This window comes from Ambystoma mexicanum, chromosome 7q (assembly GCF_040938575.1).
Source record: "Ambystoma mexicanum isolate Mex_15411 chromosome 7q, UKY_AmexF1_1, whole genome shotgun sequence".
Classification (NCBI taxonomy): domain Eukaryota; kingdom Metazoa; phylum Chordata; class Amphibia; order Caudata; family Ambystomatidae; genus Ambystoma; species Ambystoma mexicanum.
Genome location: NC_090941.1, coordinates 680,817,404 through 680,839,324, shown reverse-complemented (window position 1 = coordinate 680,839,324; position 21,921 = coordinate 680,817,404). Strand labels below are relative to the sequence as shown.

The 21,921-nt window shown below is 46.6% G+C and overlaps 1 protein-coding gene across 2 annotated transcripts in view; it reads right to left on the bottom strand.

Annotated features, from left to right (window-relative positions):
* MTMR6 (myotubularin related protein 6) overlaps positions 1–21,921 on the bottom strand; it is a 1,083,592-nt gene that overhangs the window by 257,791 nt on the left and 803,880 nt on the right. For both annotated transcript variants that reach the window (XM_069639211.1, XM_069639210.1), the window contains one exon: positions 20,215–20,340. In XM_069639211.1, the coding sequence (XP_069495312.1) occupies positions 20,215–20,340 (126 nt within the window). The remainder of the gene's footprint in view (positions 1–20,214; positions 20,341–21,921) is intronic.

Genomic DNA, 21,921 nt, shown 5'->3' with positions numbered 1-21,921 from the left:
TTGTAGAGCTCTAGTCCAAACACATCCGGACCTGCCGCTTTGCCTGAGGCCGGTGAAGCGATAGCCTCAGCCACTTCCTCTAGTGTTCTCGGTCTTTCGAGTATCTCTCTGGCTTCATCAGCTAGAGTAGGAACAGCTATCTCACTTAGGTATTGGCCTACTTCCCCGACTGTTGAGTTTCTGCGTTGGCATATAGTTCTTGGCAATACTGCGTTTATCGCCTCTGTCTCCGTTATGTGTTGTCCCCTGGGTCCCTCTATGCCTGTAATGTGTTGCGCCCCACTATTCCCACCAGACGGTGTCCTGGTCTGTCCTCTTCCCCATATCTGCAGGCATGTACTTGTTTCACCATTAGTTGTACCTCCTGGTCAGCTAGTTCCTGGAATTTCAACAGGTTCTCCTTAATAATACAGAGAAGAGCCCTGTCACCGGTCAACCCGTATACATTTTTGAGTTTCCTCAATACCTGTTCTATTCTGTGTAGGTCTTGTCTGGTGCGTTTGAGTATCCCAGATGTGGAGGATATCATGGTACCACTTAGCCATACCTTAAATGTTTCCCACACGGTTGTATAGCTCGATGCTGATTTTTCATTTATTGTGAAAAACCCTTCTATTTCTATGAAGAGGGCTGCAGCCAATGCTGCATCGTTAGTGCTGTCGGAGCCATCCTCCATAATGGTTGGGGTCTAGCTTTAGCGGCGAGCACTACAGATATCAGCACTGGGCAATTATCTGATCGGTTGCGTTGCAGAATGTTACTCTCGCGTAGTCTGTATGACCACGTCACCGACATCAGCCAAAACTCGATTTCAGGACAATGCGTCATGTACCGTAGAGTAGTATGTGTATTCGATAGCATTAGGGTGTCCTTCCCTCCATACGTCAATCAGTTCATGTTCTGTCATTATTTGTTTAATTGTTTGGGCTGTGGCTGTAAGCCTGCGGTGACTAGTGCTTGATCGGTCGATGGTTCTGTCAAGGACTGTGTTTAAGTCCCCCTCCATATAAAATGGGGGTGTCCGCCCTCTTCCCTATTAGTTTAGATATGTGAGCAAATAAATTGGTGTTGGCAATGTTTGGACCATGTGTTCACTAATGTAATTTCCTCCCCCATAACCATCCCTGTCACAATAACAAATCTCCCTTCAGAATCAATCTGAACCTCCACAGCTTGAAACATTAATCATTTATGTTTCAAGCTGTGGAGGTTATGGTGATTAGCCCTCTTGCTTGGATGAATAGGAGGTATAACATCTTTGTTTTCCCCATTTTGGAGCAAACTTATCGTGAATTGGAGTCGGAGCATGTGTTTCTTGTAACATTACAACTTTAGGGGAGTGCCTTTCAAAGTAGGACAGAATCGGTCAAGCTTTGATGGGGTTATTAGGGCCTTGCACATTCCATGACAGCAGTGTTATCGATTCACCCATTTGGTTTTAATTTGTGTAGTATATCATCTATATATGTCTTCCTGTACAACAAAGTTTGCCGGTGGGCGTTGCATCCACCCGCTTGCCCGTCTGCCACCTCCGGTACCCCTACTATGCGTACATTGTTTCTCTTCGATCGAGATTCCAAGTCTTCACATTTGCTTTTTAGTTTGTTGAGTTCCATCTTTAGGCTGGAAATGTCGCGGTCATGTTCCCAACCTTGTCCTCCACCTCGCCGATTCTTGTTTCTGCCTCGTTGATGCAGCCGTTCGCCTTTTCCAACTTGGATATAAGTGATCCGATGGTTGCCACAATGTCATCCAGCTTAACGTTCACTGACATGAATCCACTTTGCATGGCTCGCAACAGATGGTCATCCCAAGAGTTTTCGCTTGTTGTTGCTGGTCTGCTTTCATGGGAAGGGTCCGATGTCCCTGGAGTTGGGGTGTGAGCACTCATACAGGAGTTATTGGGCCTTTTTTCGTCCCAGTGCCTTTCGTCATGTTGTGTTCCGTCTCTGGAATGGATGTGTTAGCGTAGGCAGCAGGGATGCGATTGGCCCTTTCCTTGAGTTGGGGCTGGCTGTGGGGTACGTTTGTATCAGAGTTCTGCCGTGCTGATAGTATTTTGCAGGATTGTAGTATGGTTTCACAGTTGCTTGTGCTCGGGGTGCAGTCCACCTTAGTGGTTGCTCGCCTCATATACAGATTTAGTTTCCTGATTTTCCTGAGATCTGATCTGTAGTAACTAAGAACGATCTGTGCGCATGCGTTTTGCGGGTTTCCCCTGTTGTTCCATTGTATCATCCAGGTGCAGGTAGGGCTGTAGCGTTACCTGCGGTAGTTGGTCTGGATCGCCTCCCGTGAAGTCTCTCCCCACCTCTTAGTTGCCGTATCCGAAAGGGAGGCTGTGCGGGTCTAAAACAGGAATGTGGTGCAAACCGCCCCTCCTCCTCGCTGGCTGCAGTTGCACTGGTCTTCGACAAGAGCTTCCCCTCCGACTCCTGGAGGTCTGTATCGTGGCGGCTTGCACCTCAGTCCGCTGGTGTTGCTAACCTCCATCCCTCTGCAGTTATGTCCTGCAGGGAGACCAGCATTGTTCCCCGGGTTCCGCAGCGTCACCGATTCCTTCTGCTGCGTGAATATTCCGAATAGCAGTCACTTCTGAGGATTGTTTTATGTTAAGGATGTTGCCTGAACGGAGCTTCACGTTAAGGAAGTCATTACTTTCGCTGCTCAACAGCACCCTTGATTCTGTGTCTCTCGTGATACCATGCCTGCCTCACAGCTAACTGAATGATATTTACGAGTATGTTCTCCGACACCCTGCCATAATCTCAGATTACGTTTTTTAATCGATGTTGCAGTTTAGGCATAAAGGAACAAGGTCAATGCATTTGCCATGAAACTAACTCGAAAAATGTTTCCCTCTGCTATCTTAGATTACCCTAATAAATGCCTACTTACTAGCAGGATTACATGCAAAATATCTTTAAAGGATCCCAGTCCTGCTATCTCAACCTCTCAACAAACAGGCTACTTTCTGATGTACAATTCTATTTGGCACCTGCGACAGAAGATATCAGCACTGCGGACAATTAACCACATCCAGTCCAGAATACTAAATTCACCAATATGAGAACCATCATCCTCCTGTACAGATGAAGTTGCAGAAAGAAAGGATGGATGAAAGGAACTGGCAGGAAGACAAACAGAAACTTTGAATTCCAATCACCATCCACTGCATCCCCCAAAGCTCCAATGGAAGGAAACCTGATGCTACAAAGCAGATGGCTTATTATTGATAAACAATAGACAAACAGAGAGAGACCGCAATTCACAAAGAATTTATCTGTCACTTCATTGTTCAGTTTACAGTAGTTGAATGGTGCCTCCAACTTGATGCTTGGATACAGAACTAGTGAACACAAGCAACCCCTTTTGTTCAGGTAATGCATTACAATGATGTTCATCAGGATCTGTATAAATGTTCCTTAGCATACAGGAGAAAGTAGTTTAGAGCAGCTTTGATAGCCCTGAGCTCTCAGAGGTTGATGCGAAACTTACTGTGTCATTTGTCCCACTGACCAAACAATGAAAGATCAAATAGGTGAGCCCCTTCATCCAAAGAGAGAGGGATCCATCACCAGAGACAAGTGGGGCCAAAGCGGGCACAGATATTTCCCATTCAGCAGAGGGATTGCTAAATCAACACCAAAGACTGTGGTGAACCCAAGGGGGCACTAGAATCAGATGTATTACAGCTCCCCAAATCCAAGACCACACACTCTTCAGTGTCCGCTCTAGGTGTGGGATTCACAGCTATGATTTTGGCACCAGGATGATACATGGAGCATGAAACCTATGTGGAAAAATTAGCTGCCTAACCTTAATGACTGATAGTAAGATGTTCAAAGGTGCCAGAGACCACATAACTGTAGTAGAAAACGACCTGAGTAATCCCATATACCTCTAGCCAAGACAGTCGTATCAACTGGGGCATCCCAATGTACAAGTTCTGTAACTCACAGAATTCCCTGTCAGAGGCAAAATCTGGACCAAACTGGGGAGAGTCATCAGTGGATTAGGAGGGAGGAGGACTCTAGGGAGAACCTGGTTAAGTCCCCATTGACTGCATTCAGCAGATCAAGATGTGGGTGGCTCTTGAATTTTTGAAGTTGCCTAAAGAAAAGACCAATTGTGAAGACCGAAAATATTTTCTGCATCAAATGTCATATAATCTAGCCGAGGATTTGCCATTATGCCAGGTCGATGGCCTCTGGCAAAGTAGTGGCGAGATCAATTAGGTACTTTTTTGGTATAAAGCCCTTCTAGTCTTGATGAAATAAGGTGCCCAAAATGAGGTTTTCTGGCATATATGTTTGTGTTCTTTTTATCAAGAAAACTGGATGGTAGCTCTCGCGAAAGGTTCTATTTTTCCTGCCTTCAAAATGGCTTGACCCAAAGAAGCAAACGCCCAACCTTCTGTGAGAATGCTATGAAACAGTGAGCCTAATTTTGGAGCCACTAGGTGCTTCAATATCTTATACAACTCCCCTGTAATCCATCAGTCCGGCTGCCTATCCTGTTTTTAATTCCTTGAGAAACATTAGAATTTCCTTGATGCTAAATGGAAAAGGAAAACATAGGCAGCATATACTCTGAACACAAATATGTCTGCATGTGTTCTGGTAAATGGCTTTAAATCAAATAATGCGACTATCATGAGTGACATGCATAAGTTGTACCTATTTTTATCTTTTTCTTTTTGATCTATATCGAACCATTAGCTCATCAATATAGCGACAGTCTGATATCAAGGCTTTCTCCTATAAAAAGAAGGTTGCTTTTTAAGCAGATAGCCTTACAAAAGACACATCAAAAATAGATTCTGCAACAACTGTACCATCTGAATAACTGTTACATACACAAGAACTCCCAAACCGAATTGAGACTTTTGTGTATGTTATACCAAAAATGTATGTTCCTTTTATTGTCACACACTCATGCTCAAAATACATAATTCAATACACCATAAACAGACCCAAACGAATCATTGGTGTTTGAGAGAAAAGGGAAATAAAGCCAATTCCTTTTTGGCCCTTGCGACTGGGTAATCTGCTTGGTTCTGGTAGGGACAAAGGATAGCACAGAAAGCAAAGATGACGACACAATGGGAGTGGTACGGACACTCTTCGGTGGGACACATTCGTGGAGGACTCATAAGGTGACATGGTCACTGGAAGTTGATATCAAAGACTGACCAGATGTGAATGAAAGGATAGTACTGACCCCCTTCCCGTAGTACTTTCGTTTAGTGTATTCATGCCTCGACATTGACATAGCTCCTAAGCAAAATCGCACAAAGTGAGCGCATATGCCCTCTCAACCTCCCTTCTATAAGGCCCAATTCTATCTTTTTCCTTGCACCCTCAGCAATGTTGAGCCCCCTAAACGTGGCTTTTGCCTCTTCTCTTCCCACATGTCTTTGAGCAACCTCCCCGTTGTCACAGACTTAAAAAAACACCTGATGTACTTCTCTCAGAATTCTCGGGAGACTGAGTATCAAAGGAGGGAATCATTACATCTCCATCTTGAGCCCTTCCTCATCTTTTCACACACCCTCCACGTTGCTATCATTTCATGGTCCGACCATGGAATCGTCTCTCCCACTGAGGGCCCTATGTATTCCAATTGCTCCTAAGGGGTCAACAGATAGTCGATTCTGGTATAACTGGTGTGGGGAGGGGAGAAGAAGGTATACACACCCGGGTACCTTAGTTGGTTTCTCCATACATCCACCCAGAAGTGGTCTTTGAGGAGGTGTGAACATTCCTTACATTTCCTACCTCCTCCTGTCTTGGCCCACTCCTGCCTGACTTCCAGTCTAGCCTTGGGTCTATGATCATGCTATTTGGCATGTGTTGGAGTCGTAGAGCTTCACCAGAGTGACTAGGGATTCCTCCATAAGTAACCTACCACCAAGAGCGTACCTAGTTCTGGGGGTTTTCAAGACCACTGCTTTCGCTAGAATAATGATGTTGCCACCTTTCTTCTTCCCTTGATCAGAGGCCCAGAACTTTTGCCCCATCTCCCTGCTGAAGTGCCGTGCCTCCTCCCCCTGTTTCAAATGTGTCTCCTGTATGAACATTATGGAAATGTAAAGCCTTCGGAAATTCCTGCACAGTAGGGACCTCTTATGCAGGGAGCTGAGCCCTTTAGCATTGCCACCTTAAGCTCAACCATACTCACAAATGACAATTCCCTGTTGTGCCAATCATGTGCTCTCCAGCCCCGCCCTTGCTCCTAACTCCACAATTATGCGTGGAATGATAACCCCCTGTCCGCCATTCACCCTCCCAATGGTTTGAATCCTCATGTCCCTCAAATCCCAGCAACATTACCAGTACAACAATGACTTCAATAAACCATCAACACTTGAGAAGCCCAGACATCTGTGGCCCACCAGGCTAACAATTAGTCTACCACTCCAGCACGTACGTTAGAACGTTTGTGGCAAATTCATCGCGGCTTCAAACCTGCAGCCAAACCAGATGTCCTTGATGTTAGGCAGAAACCTGTGCAGTTCCCTTAGGGACCACTGCAAAAGATTTAGGACTACAGGTGTTTGGCAGTAAACCCACTTGGTAGCAGTCTGTACCACACAGATTCACTTGGTAGCTGTGGGTGAGCAGTCAGACTTCCCTCAATAAGAGTTAGGCAGTATGCAGAGTATACACAATAGGTACAGAGACACAGTAGCACAAACAAACACTGACCAGAGCTTTGGTGTAAAAGTATATAATTATTTATTTAAAAACACAATTGTAAATTACACTAGCAAAAAAAAGAGGTAAGTAATTTCAACACACATTCACTATCATATATATACAACCCTATTCACTTATTAGACAAGTCTTAGTGAGAAACACCACTTATTTTCAGACAGAGGTGAGCGCTTAACATAAGATGACACTCTAATAAGTTATCAAGAAAGGGAGGGAAAAAGGCAGAGTTAAAGAAGCACACAAGTTTCAATACTTTTTCAAAGAACCACAGTAAGGAAGGATAGGCAGAGTTCTACTGGAGAGCAAGGAAGTCAATTGCAAGGCCCACTCTTGGAGAGAGCAAGCAGAAGGGGTCCAGGTTCACCAGTGGGGTTATGCCCAAAGAGTCTTTGTAGATAGTTTGCACAAAAAGGATGAAATTAAAGTCAAGAAACGTTAGCTAGGTTGTCCCAGGCTAGCCCAGGTTAGAAAGTCGAGGCTTTACTGTCACCCCGAACGATCTGTCGCAAGGGAAGCCAGGCGGGACACAGTACCTTAAGTGTGAACGAAGCTCCAGCGGGGGCAGTTGTTCCTGGCAGCCGGTGCAAGTCGGTGTTTCGTCCAGAGAAAGAAGAGGTCTCGCCGTGGAGGAAAGATGAAGGTCGTTGCACTGCCAGGGAAGAAACCAGCCGCGGAGTTCTCCGGTTAAAAGGCACTACCCTTCTCTTCGCGGTAGTGGTAAACCGTGGTATTCCGGTTGCCGGGGTGCTTGGCATGGGCAAGGTGGCCACGAGATGCTTCAGGAAGGTGAAAAGGAGGCGAAACCGGTTATCCCCACCAGTCAAAGGAAGAAGACTCTCCAGACTGGAGATCTCCTCTGTCGTCAGGAAAAGTGGTGAGACGGTTCAGCAGGGCTCCACCGGTGGTGTCGTCGTTGCAGGTTGGCTCAGCTTCTCCCTCCTCGGATTCTTAGGTCCTGTGGCGACTTCTGAAGTTCCAGTCCCCAAAGCCCTGCTTTTATGCAGCACACCCTCATTCACTCAGCCTAGCTGTCAATCAAACATGCGACGTGGTGAGCCGGCCGGCTCACCACTTGGGCCAATTACACAAGAGTGTGACTTGAGTTACCAAGGTAACTCAGTCCAGGGTTCCTAAACCCCCTCCCACACCCCATGTGGTATCCAGACAGAGTGACACCACTTTTGGAGGCTTCTGTGGAGAAGCCGGCCAAAAAGTGGAACAAAGGGCTCGACTTGGGTTGGAGTCACAGAAGAGAACACAAACGCCATTTTAGAATCGAGTTCTGGCAAAAAATACCAACCGGTGAATTGATATTAAATAAATAAACCGGCGGTATGTTCGAGGCTATAAGAATTAAATAATTAAAGTTGGTAGCTTCGAACAATGGGAAAATCCCATAGAGATCTATTCGCGGTTGAATATAAAAAGTAGTATCCACTGCCACCAGCCAAAACTCGATCAGGGGGGACGGAGACGTGCCCCCTCGAACAACAGACCCCGGGGCAATCGAATTGCCCCGACCAGTACGTCCACAATATGATGGTTTGTACTGGTTTCTGTTCATAATTTGGGACTAGCAAAGCCAATGGTGACTTTACATGCCCTGGGAGACAGTAGTCAGTCCCGGGGTATGGAGTCTATGTTGGGGGGTCACTACAACAACCCTGAGTTACGGCACGGAGGGAGCTGTGTAACCCACATCAAAAACACATGAGACCCTATGGAGTAAAAGACCCCATAGCCCAAAAAAACACACGGAAAGTTAAAGGAACACCTCAAATCATGTCTAAGAGTGGGAGCAAAAGAATCTGGCTCTTAGCAGGAGAGAATAAAATCAACCCCAAAAATCCAGCAAAGCTGCTGGGGGACTCACTCGGTTTGGGAAATTAGCCTTACAGAGAATTCTCCCTAACACTTGAAATTTCAGAGAGATCTAGGAAACCTCAATGCTCCACCTCATCCGTCTGAAATCATCCAATGATGTGTGGAGAAGAGGCATTCATTTTCCTACACTTTCTAGCACCATTCACCTTCTTCCAAACTCCCATCTGGGCAAAGGCCTTCCTAAACTTCTCCTTCGCCTGCTGCAGCACATCCTGGGTCAAGGATCAAGGAAAGTCTCATTTTAGGCAACTCGTGGAGGCGCTGCTCAGTCTTCCAACCTTCGTTCACCTGCATGTATTCCCCTGGATCTCAAAGGAGAGTGCACACAGGAATGCACGCATGTATGTAATCCCTTCAGTTCTGAGCTATGGCTCAGTTTCTGATCTGCTAGAATGGCTGCATGATTCATCTTCTTATCCAAAATTCAGGTGAGTGATCAAACTCAGTACTCCAATAGCAAGGATCGGTTCTATGTCCGTTTGCCGACCTTTTCTTTCCAATGTAATTTTTTATGAAACAATTACATCAAAAAATACATCACTTTTTTTTCTATTTGGGGGAGTTCCACCGAACCCCATTTCACTATATGTTTAACCCTACCCCAACCCCTCTACTCCTTTTATTTCCTCACCCCCTCTATATTTCAATTAATTTTTTCGATGGAATTTATTCAGTAAAAATTCCTTCGAAAAAACTCCTTTTGGCCAAATGACAGTATATGCGAGGATCTGCACCTCTCACTCAGCCGGCAGTGGTCCAATCAGGGACCACTGTGGGTCTGACTCATGCATTCACACCAGACTCACTGGCACCAGTTTGAGAATTGGGACCAGACATTACCCCAACCCACTTCCTGGGTCCACACACAAATGGCATGCACTAGCCTGCAAAAGTAACCGCTTTCCCGGGCAAATGCATGACCATATTAGGGATTTCCTGACCTGAGAAAGCAGGAAGAAGGTCAAAGGACAAAATGGCAAAAGAACAAGCGAAAAATCTTGTCACATGGCCATTTTAGGACACTAGCCACCTTTAGTAGCCAAATGCAGTAAAGACGAAAATGTGCATACTAAAAATATAGCAAAAATTGTCAAAAGTTATCTTCTGCCACCAGCTTGTCTTTAGGCACATTAAAAAGTACCAAAAATCACTTTGTTAAAAGTCTAGGGGGATACAAAAGTATCCCCATTGGACTGCATTGAAAGATGATGTGTGCAATATGAAAAAGCTATCCTAACAGGTAACACGTACAAAGCAAAAGGAGAAACATAGATTCCCAGTACTGAACGTCTGAAGGACTAGCTCGTTTCCCCATAACAAATGAGCAAAAAGGACAGGAAAGTGAAGCTGAAGGCCGTACCTTCTGTAAAAAGTCACGACAGGTCAAAAACAAAAGCAAAACGTTTTAGGGACTATAGAATATGGAGGGATAGTTGCATAGAAGATACATATTTCCTAACCAACAGCCATACCAGCAGTAACCTAAAGATACTGGAGACAAAGAGGTCATTTAATCAGAAGTAGGTCCTATTTTGTTAAAATGACAACCTTTAATGGCATTAGACTGCAGAAAACAGTTAGGAGATATTAGCATTGAGAGGCAATAAACAATTTGGGACAAACCAAGTGGAACTTGTAAACTGGCACTTTGGCCACGACATACATGCAGAGTGGGGATTAATCTTCATTAAAGAATACAAAATGCACTATATTTGCCTGCAGTAATATAATAGCAGTACCAGTAGTTGAAACAAAGTAACCAAATAAAAAATGTTTTACTTACAATTTACCCATTAGTCCTACCCTGACAAGTTTGAATATTCAAAGAGTGGTAAGGCCCATACATATTATGCTGAAGGAGATTCTCACATACCAGATGCAAGAACATGTCGACTGGCCATTAATCTGTCAAAAAGCAGTGCATCATCATTCCAACATGGCGGCCGCGGCGTGGCGACGTGTCCGAGTGTCACTCCCACCGGGCCGCGACAAAAAAAGGTGCATAAAAAAGGCAGTGCGCTGCAGCAAGCGATACCCATACCGACTCCCTGAATAATACCGAACAGGGACAGTGGCAAGGAGGCTGAAAGCGAGAAGCGACTCGGTGGAGACACGGGTCGGAAAGGGTGCACCTCCACCAAAGACGCGCTGCAGTGGGAGACTGAGGTCTGCGCCGCTGGAGGGGCAGGAAGCCTTGGCTGCTGGAGAAGGTGGCAGCCCTCCCACCTGCAGCACCCTAACCCCCACGGAGAAGTTCGGACCGCGGAACGGCAGGGCTGGAGTGGCAGCTGCAGCGGGGGAAGCAGGGCAGAGGAGCCGACTGGAGCACAGGAGCAAAGGGAGTGAGGATGCAGCCCACGGCGAGAGCATGCGCCGGAGCCCGGGAGGACTGAGGACACACCCCGCGGGGGGCGCTCAGCGGATTGGAAGAGTTGCCTGCAGGTGGACGGCGGTGGGCTCACAGCAGGAGCCAAGAACGGGTCAGGGGTGTGGGGGGCGTCCCCTCTGGCGGCGGTCCCGCATATGAAATAAAGGAAGGTGAGGAGCGGCGGGGTGAGCCTAGGAATACGTGACTATCCAGAGCAGGGGCCATGGGGGGACCCCCGGCCGACCAGAGCAACGAAGGCAGAACCACAGACTCTTGGGCAGGGGCGGCTGGGGGGACCCCCCCAAGAGGATCATAGCACGGTGCACCCCCAAAGGATAGGGGGTCAGCGCGGACCCCCCCCCACACACTGCCAGAAGTAGACAACGAGCTGGAGCTGAAGGCGACCGAGGAGGTCGGGGGTGGGGGGGAGAAGGTCTCACAGGAGCTGGGGGCAGATAACTACCAGATCACACAAAGGCAGGGGTAGTGAATTGGCCCCCAACATACAAATCCATAGTACACGATCAGCGGCGGAGGGGAGGGGAGCACTAGTGAACCTAAGCCACAATCTGGAATTGCAGTGGGAGGACTTGGAGAATCGCTCACGTCAGTCGAACATCCGGATTAAGAACATGGTTGAGTCGGTGCAGGATAAAGATCTCAAAACAGTTGTCCAAGAGGCCTTCAGAGATACCCTGACCGATGAAGGTGAGGGTGAAGTGGGAATTGACAGGGTTCACAGGGTGGGACCGAGGCGGTCAGGCGAGCCGGGTGAGCGCCCCAGAGATGTGCGGGTGGCCCTCTCCTCGTACACCCAAAAATAAAGGATTCTGAGGAGGGCGTGTGGCATGAATCACATCTGGATGAATGGGGTGGAAATCCAACTATTTCAGGATCTTGCCCTGGTAACGCTGCAGAAGAGAGGAAGAATGGCACCGGTGATCAAGGAACTGAATGCCAGGGAAATAAGATGTAAGTGGACATTTCCATTTGGCCGCCTCTTTACGTAGGACGGGAAACAGAGAAGGGTCCAAAAGTGTGAGGAAGGACTGCTGGTTATGGGTATCCAAGAGGCGGGATGCGCGGAGAACCCCCAACAGTCGAGGGAAGAGCGCCGCAGGAATCTGTCTGGATGGAAATTGGTGCAGTCTAAGAAATCCCTACAAAAAGGTGGGAGGCAGGGCGCAGGGCCCACTGCGGATCCTTGAAAGAAAACGGGGAAGACACAAACTGAGGAGAAGGGGCCAAAATGGGTAAAGGAGAGGACAATGACAGCTCGCTGAATAAATGGTAGCGGCCCGGAGGAGGGCCACAGAGCTGGAATCCAAGGGTGTCTGAGGTAAATGCGGGGTTTAGGATTCCCTGCAAAGTTATACCCGAGTATGCAGAGGGTCAGGAGCGAAGGGCGGCCCTAGCAACCATAGTCCCTGGGCCTTCTTCGGGTCAGTTGTTGGTTATTTGGGGAAGTTGGGGGGAGGAGGGAGGGGATTGGGAGGAGGGGATGTTATAAAATGTTGTGGGGGATTACGGGAGGCGTGGGATTGGGATGAAGGGGAGTGGGGCCGGACAGCTGGTGGAGATGGTCGAGCGCGGGTAACGATTTGCCACTGGTATGAGAGGCTCATGGGTAAGCTACGACTTTTAATGTTAGGGGGCTGAATTCCCCCGTAAAAAGGAAAAAGGTGGAGGAATTGCTGAGAAGGGAGGGAGGAGACGTTATAATGTTGCAAGAGACCCACGTAGTGCAGCGTGATAAGGACAAGCTGTGCATAAAGGGATATAGTCTGATAGGGCAGTCGATTGCCCAGGACAAAAGGGCTGGAGTCCTGATAGCCACCCACGAAAGTAGAAACATCCACCTTCATGGGACTTTAACGGACAAGATGGGTAGGTATATATTTGCAAATGTCACGATAGAGGGGCTCTGCCTCACACTAGCGGCTATCTACGCACCGAATACGGGGCAAGATGGCTTCCTGAGGGAGACATTGGGGAAATTGGAGGGATTCGCGGGAGGGGACATAATCCTGGGGGGAGACCTGATCATGGCGTGGCAACTGGGAATAGATAGGAGTTCGGGAGGCGGTCAGGGGCAGGGGGCGCCCTCAAAACGCCTCCGCCATTTGATGAACCACTTGACACTGGGAGATGTATGGCGAGTGCGTAATGGTCAGCTGAGAGGATACACCCACTATTCACATGAATACAATTTGATGTCGCAAACTGTTACTTTTGGGTTACGGCAGGTCTAATGGAGAAAGTTCAGAACATGGAAATAGGGCCGATCTCGTTATCAGATCATGCCCCTCTGTGGCTAGACATGAAAACCTTGAGTGGAAACAAGGGTCTCTGTGGTTGGAAGCTTCAACATGAGGTTCTCCAAGATCCTGTTATGGGGGAAGACATTAGGGGGAAGATTCAAGAGTTTTTAGCCATTAATGATACAGGAGAGGTAAAGTTGGGAATGGTGTGGGAGGCCCTAAAGGCGGTCATAAGGGGGCAGTTCATAGCCATGAAGGCGACCAAGGACAAGCAGAGGTATGCATGGGAGAGAGAACTGGAAAAAAAACTGCCAGATATTCAAGGGGAATGCATAAAGAAGCCAACGCTATCGTTAAGGAGGGCTCTGAGGCACGTGCAGGGACAGTTAGACATGCTATGCACAAAAAAAGCTGAAGCGAGCCTCCTTCGTCTCAGACACTGGTACTACACTAAAGCCAACAAGGATGACAAGCTATTAGTGAGACAACTGCGCGCAAAGCAACAGAAGGTAGCGATTAAAGAAATACGTAACAAACAAAGGGAGAAGCTTACCAGTACCACTGAGATGGGAGAGGAGTTTAGAGCCTTCTACTGGGACATGTATGCCACAGGGAATCCAAACGGGGATGATCAAGAGAGCTATTTAAATTCCCTCACATAGCCGTATATAACGGAAAAGGAAAGAATTGGACAGAGACATCAGAGAGGAAGAAGTAAGGATAGCAATTAAGGGCTACAATCACACAAAGCGCCAGGGCCGGATGGCTTCACAGCGCTATTTTATAAAAAATATGCAGCAGTGCTGGTCCCATTTCTAACAAAACTGTACAACTCCTTTAGAGAGGAGGGAAATGTGACTCCACCTATGAATGAGGCGAAGGTCATGGTCTTCTACAAGGCAGGAAAAGACCCGACGCATCAAGGGTCTTATCGACCAATTGCCCTGATGAATCAGGATGTGAAAATATGCACAAAATTCTCACTACTCCCCAACCTGATAAATACAGATCAGTCAGGTTTTATACCAGGCAGGCAGATGCACGACAACCTAAGGTGCATAGCGCATTTGGTGGAGAAGGTGGGTATCATGCACACCTCCGCAGCTCTTCTGGCGGTCGATGCCGGGGACAAATTTCGGAAGATGATTAGGGTGAATTACAACTCCCCCTCGTTTAGGATGGGCATAAATGGTGAAATCACGGGGTAGAGTACCAGTACCACTGAGATGGGAGAGGAGTTTAGAGCCTTCTACCGGGACATGTATGCCACAGGGAATCCAAACGGGGATGATCAAGAGAGCTATTTAAATTCCCTCACATAGCCGTATATAACGGAAAAGGAAAGAATTGGACAGAGACATCAGGGAGGAAGAAGTAAGGATAGCAATTAAGGGCTACAATCACGCAAAGCGCCAGGGCCGGATGGCTTGACAGAGCTATTTTATAAAAAATATGCAGCAGTGCTGGTCCCATTTCTAACAAAACTGTACAACTCCTTTAGAGAGGAGGGAAATGTGACTCCACCTATGAATGAGGCGAAGGTCTTGGTCTTCCGCATCAAGGGTCTTATCGACCAATTGCCCTGATGAATCAGGATGTGAAAATATGCACAAAAATTCTCACTACTCCCCAACCTGATAAATACAGATCAGTCAGGTTTTATACCAGGCAGGCAGATGCACGACAACCTAAGGTGCATAGCGCATTTGGTGGAGAAGGTGGGTATCATGCACACCTCCGCAGCTCTTCTGGCGGTCGATGCCGGGGACAAATTTCGGAAGATGATTAGGGCGAATTACAACTCCCCCTCGTTTAGGATGGGCATAAATGGTGAAATCACGGGGTAGAGTGGAACTCTATGGGAACTAAGCAGGGGGGCCCCCTCTCGCCCCCATTATATGCTATCTTTCTGGAGCCTCTGTTATGCAGGCTCAGGGAATCAAGGGCAATAGAGGGGATGGTAATGGCAGGATGGCAACATAAGGTGGTCGCGTACACGGATGATCTGTTGATGATCATAGCGGATCCGACCCGCACTCTCCCAGAAGTGATAGGAGTTGGAATCCTTTGGGGGTGATAGCGGGGCTAAAGATAAATGGAAACAAATCAGAAAATCTTCCACTGGCTGGGGACTTAGGGGAGCTGAGGGGGGTGGCAGCATCATTGGGTCTTAGGTATGCTAATAAGGGGATTAAATACTTAGGAATTACTCTCACGAGATGGGTGGACCAATTTTACGGGGGAACTTCCCAGGCTTGTTGGGGGCAATTAAGCGGGACCTAGAGAGGTGGGATCCGCTAGCGATTTCATGGTGGGGGCGGGTCTCCTCGATAAATATGACCATACTTCTGAAATTGCTATATTACTTCCACGCCATACCGATAAAGATCCCCAGGTCCTTCTTTAAGGCGCTAAGGCAGTTACCTCATTTATCTGGAGAAAAAAGACACCAAGGGTATCAAGACCGGTACTAACGGCCCCGATAAAGGAGGGAGGGCTTGCTCTTCCGCAATTTTATAGGTATTACCAGGCGGCCCAGCTGTGGGTACTGAAGGAGTGTATGGGGGAGGAGCAACAGAAAGTTTAGGCCGAACAGGACAGAGCAGTAGCCAGAACACCTCTGAGGGAACTGTTGTGGAAGAGTAAACAGCATAGACACACAAACCTGCGTTTGAGTGCGGTTACGCAGGCTCTGCTGGACATATGGGACGAATTGGCAAGGAGCAGTACAATTTCAACAGTGGCGGGCCCCTTCACTCCCATGTTTGGGAATCCAGAGTTCCCACCAGGTATGGAAAAAGGTGCGTATAGAAGCGGGGAACTAGCAGGGTGTACAAAAATTGGGCAAATGATGAGAGACCAAGAGGTGCTTTCGTTTGAATCATGTATAGAGAACCTGAAACTCAGAGAGCCAGATAGATTTGAATATGAACAACTCAGGCACTGGTGGAAAACCCCTACGATCAAACAGGCGGCGACACAGGACCTCTGTCAGTTTGAGAAGTTCGCAATAACCAATTCGGGAACCAGGAAGTTGGTATCAAACCTCTATAAATTCATCAATGGGCAGGGGGAAAGGGTCAGCTGGACCTATATGGTGAAATGGGAATGCACATTGGGGGAGCCCATCAGTAGAGAGCAGTGGGAGGAACTTTTGGGCGATTTCCCAAGACTGACCCGTTCGGTTCGGATGAGGGAGATCTGGATTAAGGTGATGACAGTGGCACCTGACACCGGAGAGGCTGAAAAGGATGTCGAATCGGTGCTGGAGAGAGTGTGGGGGTGAGGGGACCTGGAGGCACATTTGATGGGAATGCAACAAGATACAGGGCTTCTGGGACGAAATAAAGGCACAGATGCAGGGGATTTTCCCGAATGTGGAACGAATGGGTGAGCGGGTGTGGATGTGTGGCCTTAAAGACACAGCGGCCAAAGAGATGTCCAAGTCGCAACGGAGGGGCTTTATGGGTATGCTAATAGCGGCCTAGGCAGCAACAGCCCAGAATTGGAAGCATCCAGATCTCCCGTTGGTTTTCAGCTGGTTGCAAAATGTTTGGACATTAATCACAATGGGAATATTGTCCCACACCCTGAAAGACGCTAATGGCTCCTTCGTAAAAGATTGGAGGAAGGTGCTGCAATATCTACAATCGGATTACATGGAACAGTGGTGCCCACACAAAATAAGGACATTAGACTTGTTCAGGGCATGAGACACACACAGAGGACTCAGAGGACACTCTCCGGCGGGGTAGTAAGGGCCGGGGGGGGGGGCAGGTGTTATTCTGTTGTATGTTTTACTTCTGAAAAAAATAAATACATGTTTAAAAAAATTAAAAAAGCAGTGCATAAGATTCTAATATTGATACCTGGACTCACAAAGCTCCTGTGTTAACACAGAAAATACAGAAACCACTTTAGGAGGCAGAGGTTCAACACCCTTTACTGTCAAACTCTCCATCTCTACATGCACTAACCACTCCCTTAAAAATTGACTCTTTCAAGTGTTTGCTCCTTCTTTGTGGAACACCATTAAAATAAGCTGGCCACTTAGAAAAGCAGGCCAGTTCTATGCAAACTGATTTTGGTTATTTTCTAGGCCTTTAATGACATTTTGAAATGTGTTTGTCTATACCAGGAGTAGGGAACCTGTGTCTCGCCAGATGTTTTCACCTACGACTCCCATGATCTCTCACCATTAAGTGACAATATCTGGAGAACCATGGGGTGCCTATCCCTGTTCGATAACCTTTTATAGGTTCTTGGAAAGTGCTACAAGGACCCTAGGTTAAAGCTATAAATCAGTGTGGGCATGTTAATAAAAAAAAGAATACAGTGTGGTTTTAAAAAACGGTACAGAATCACACGTTTGTATGGCCCTACATAGGCCTCTGCAGCAAGGTATAATATGTATTTATAAGTCCAATCCTTAATGTACTATTGTTTTTGATATCTGTACTCTGGAAGCCTATGCGCCACCAGAAGTAAGGACATGTTCAGACTTGAACTCCGCTGGTGCAGGAAGAAAAAAATCAGAAGACATCCCTTGTCAGTCTACACTCCAAGAATCTGGAACCTCCTTCCCTGCAGCATCAGACTCGCCTCCTCACTTTCACAGTTCAGGAAGGACCTTAAAACCATCCTTTTCATGGAATAGCTCCTCTCTAACATCTAGGTCCATACATCCTCAACTCCCCACACTACCAGAGGCTTGTGCAGCAACAACAGGCTGAAATAAATGTTTGTTAGGTAAATGTGTGTTTTTATTTGATTCTGCATATATCCCTCATAACGCACCATTAAAGCAAACAATTTCATCAGGTGCAACCATTATTTTTTTATCTACAAGAGTCCAAATTGGTAGTACCTTGCTTAAAATACAACACCTTCTACACATTCCACTCTGCAAACTAAAATGCACACAAAAACAAACATTTATCCAGTGGGAACCAAGAGCATGCGCACTACACATGCGCACTTCAGCTGCCACCACTTTCAGAAAGAGCCTCAAAACGTGCCTGTTTTCCCACACATAAACCCTGCCCTCCTCCACTGCCACCACTTGTCTATCCTAACCTTCCTTTCCTATCCTAAAAACATTTCATAACTTCTTTTTCAACAACCACCTTACCAAACTTTGAGCCATGTAAGGCTCTCCAAGACCCTCTGGGCACGGCCAGCACTAAACAAAAATAAAATATTTATATACATAATTCAGAAGTTCTCCTTTATGGAATAAGAGGCTCTCGGATATCAGAAAAAAATATCAAACCACTAGACTTACTTAATTTGACGAGCTTCGCCAAAGCCCTTAAAGAGATGATTTCTGGTTCTGATTTCAAAACTGTAAATTTGGGTTATTACCCTATCAAAAAAGCTCTCATCTGAGTATTCAGTGATTACCATAGAGTGCCTAGGGGATGCAGCTGCATCCCTCTGCCCATATACAAGTCCAGTTTGCTGTACCTAGAGATACCAAGCTACACCTCACAGTCAAGGCACAGGTGCCAAGTGTGCTAAGTGTGACGAATCACTGGATGTCATCACTTCTCTCCGGAGGGGCAACCCTTTTCCATTAGGCCATGGAGGTGAGGTTGCTACCCGATAGTCTCCCCGGCCCCCAGGGAGAATAACAACCATCTAGGGTATAGCCTTTACTAGAACATCAGACCCCATACACTCTAGCTTCTCCTTCTGCTAACCTGTTTGTAGACAGTAGACCTATGTACTGTTGTAAAATAGACTACATCAAAGTTCTGGAAAGTACTGAGACGAAGAACAACTTCAGGAACATAGGTAATCAAAATACCAGAATGAGGTGGGACACAGGAACAATGAAGAGCAATAGCAAGATGGAACTGCAGCTGTATAGACGTCCGCAGAGGTGTGGTTCCTTTTACGTCATACAAACTAAACAAGGACTGCCTATCAGAGAAGTACAGCCAACAAGGACGAGAGACTGAAGCCCAGGCCGCATGAAGGAGACGCGGAGAAGGCCAGCATGGAGCCAAGAGCACTCTGCTCCCGGAGTCAAGAGGACAATGGGACTCCTTTGCCCTAGGGCATCCAGAAGGTACCGGGAGGCTGGCAGATGATGACGCGAACCATACCGTTGATCCAAGGGCCAGACTGGAGATCTGCAAGGTGAAGGCACTGAGACACGGAGACGCCCTTGCAGCATACAGATTGAGAGAGAAACCTCATGAAGAACCAGGCATGCATCCCTTGTACAGGCAAGGTAAGGGGAGAGGCACAGGGACCAATAGGGGCTGGAAGGTACAGCAAACCAAAACCCTGTGTGGACATAATGAGCATGTCTATCCCCCTTGTGTCAGTACTTGGCAAGTGAGGCAGCCTAGGGGACATAGGGAGAAGGGGATAGAAAAAAAGGTTGGGGACCCAAACCAAGAGAGTCATACGACTCATCTTCCTCATGGCAGTACTTGGCAGGGAAGTGGTTCAAACCAAAGAAGAAGAGAAGCATTCTCCTAGCCCACTAAGGAAATATTGTGTGGACTTTGACCATAATCCAGAAGAAGAAAGACATTCTCCTAAGACTAGATCAGTACTGCTTTATTCCTTAGTTTATAGTGTGGGGTACATAAGTAAGGATTTCTTGACACAGGACGCAGGACACTTTTACAGACATCCTGACAGTCACCTTAGATCCTTAGTTTTGTCAGGGAAACCCCTCTTAGGAATGGGAAATATACGTTTTCTCTTGTTTTATTATTCAATATAAGACTTTAGCCCCAAACATGCCGCTTCCGTGTCAGAGTCCTTCTTCTGCACCCTTACATAGGTCTACAGAGCAGTTAATTATATTCCACAGAAACAAAACCATTTAAAATGACTGCTCCTTGATGACGAGTAAAGGCCTTGATTTAGTTCTGCAAAGGTTTTACTGCCATTGGACACAAGTACCATTTGGAGTTCATGTCCTTATGAAAAGAAAAGCGATAGTGGGAACCACAAAACTCACCATGAAACCTTTGATCGTCCTATAGTACGGATCCAGAAGCAAGGAGCCAAGCGAGCACACTTGAGATGTCCGGTCCCAGCCATCTGAACAATGCACCAGTACACTTGCGTTTTCAAAGGCTATTGCCTGTTAAAGTAAACAGAGTAGAATCAATAATTTATATTTTATGAGATTTTAAATCAATATTTGATACATTAGAGTAATGTAAAAGTTACTCACCATAGTGACTACTATACGTCCAGCTCAAAGACCCCTTTTCTCCATACTAATGGGAGATTCCACACAGGGGCAGGATCACATCCTATTTGTACAGCAAAATAAAATAAAAATATTTGGAAAAAGCAGAGCTGAGCTTTGCACCTCCTTGCTCCACCCCATGGAAATGCCTGCCCGTAGGCTAATAAACGTTACTGATATAGCAGGGATGGCAGGTGGGCACCTGGATGGCAGGAAACTATGGACTAGGAGTATAGTAGTCACTGTATAGTGTACATTTTACATATTTCAACATCCGTCCCATTTCCTCCATACTTATCCAACGTTTTTAGGGAAACTGCATTAATTGAAGGATGGCTTTACCCAAAGAGGTTTTGCACAAATGACTGCCAAAAACTAGCTTACCCTCTAGAACTAGGGCCCATGGAGTAGTGTCTAAAGAAGGAGAAATTAGACACCCCTGTGGTCATCCTGAATATTACATTGATAGGGACCTGCAAGACCTGCCTCTGAAAGGCGACAGACACAGCGCTTGCCCTCACTGAGTGAGCATAAAGCCCCTTGGCGGGTAGCTTTGTCATTTTTATGCTTCCACTATAAATGAAACAATCCATCTATCAATTGGGGACTTTGGAGACCGCTTACACTGAATTGCTGGTCCATAGAAGACAAAAAGCCGGCCAGTATTTCTGCACTAAGAAGTCCTATCTAGGCAAAATGGCAGTACCATTCTAACATCCAAACAATGGAGAACTTTTCCTCCTTGGACGATGGATTTGGAAAGAAAGTCAACAAACACATTTCTGGTTCATATGGAAGTTGGAAACAACCTTAGCAAAAAAAGCCAGGTGCCTTCTTGTCCTTACGAAACAGGAAGACTGTCTTCAAAGGCAATATGGCGATCCAGCAAACAGTTCCATGTCATTTCAACAAATGAATTACTTTGTTGTAATTTACTTTGTCGGTGTTACATTGAAATGTTACTTTGAATGTTTTGTTTTGGGGGGTCCTCCACATTTCCCCCCTCCTCTTCCACTACAGCCCACATCCCAAAACCCTCACCACCCCCCTTTTATCCATAGCCCCACAAATACATATACAAATTAGAAGTATTTCAAAGTAATACCCACAAAGTTCATTATAACTAAGTAATTTACTTTGTGGAAACAACAGGGTACTGTTCAAAGAGTTTGAGAGCCAAAGTGCTGAGCAGTACACTTAAAACCCAGGAAAGATGAGGTGGTCTAACCGGAGGAAAGGAATTTTATGAGAAAAGCCAGAGTGTGAGGGAGATTGTTTTCGCAGGCCTCTGGTGGGGGATGTAAAACCATCTGACCTAAAGGCAAGATAGTGTTTCCAATAAAAAGAAAGACCAAACTTGTTATAGTGGTAGCTATTGGAGAACAGTCAGGCATAACTCGGGAGAAGGCATGTTGGTAGTGAAATAAAGCTTTATGAATTGTTAGACCCAGAGAATACACCACGCTGATA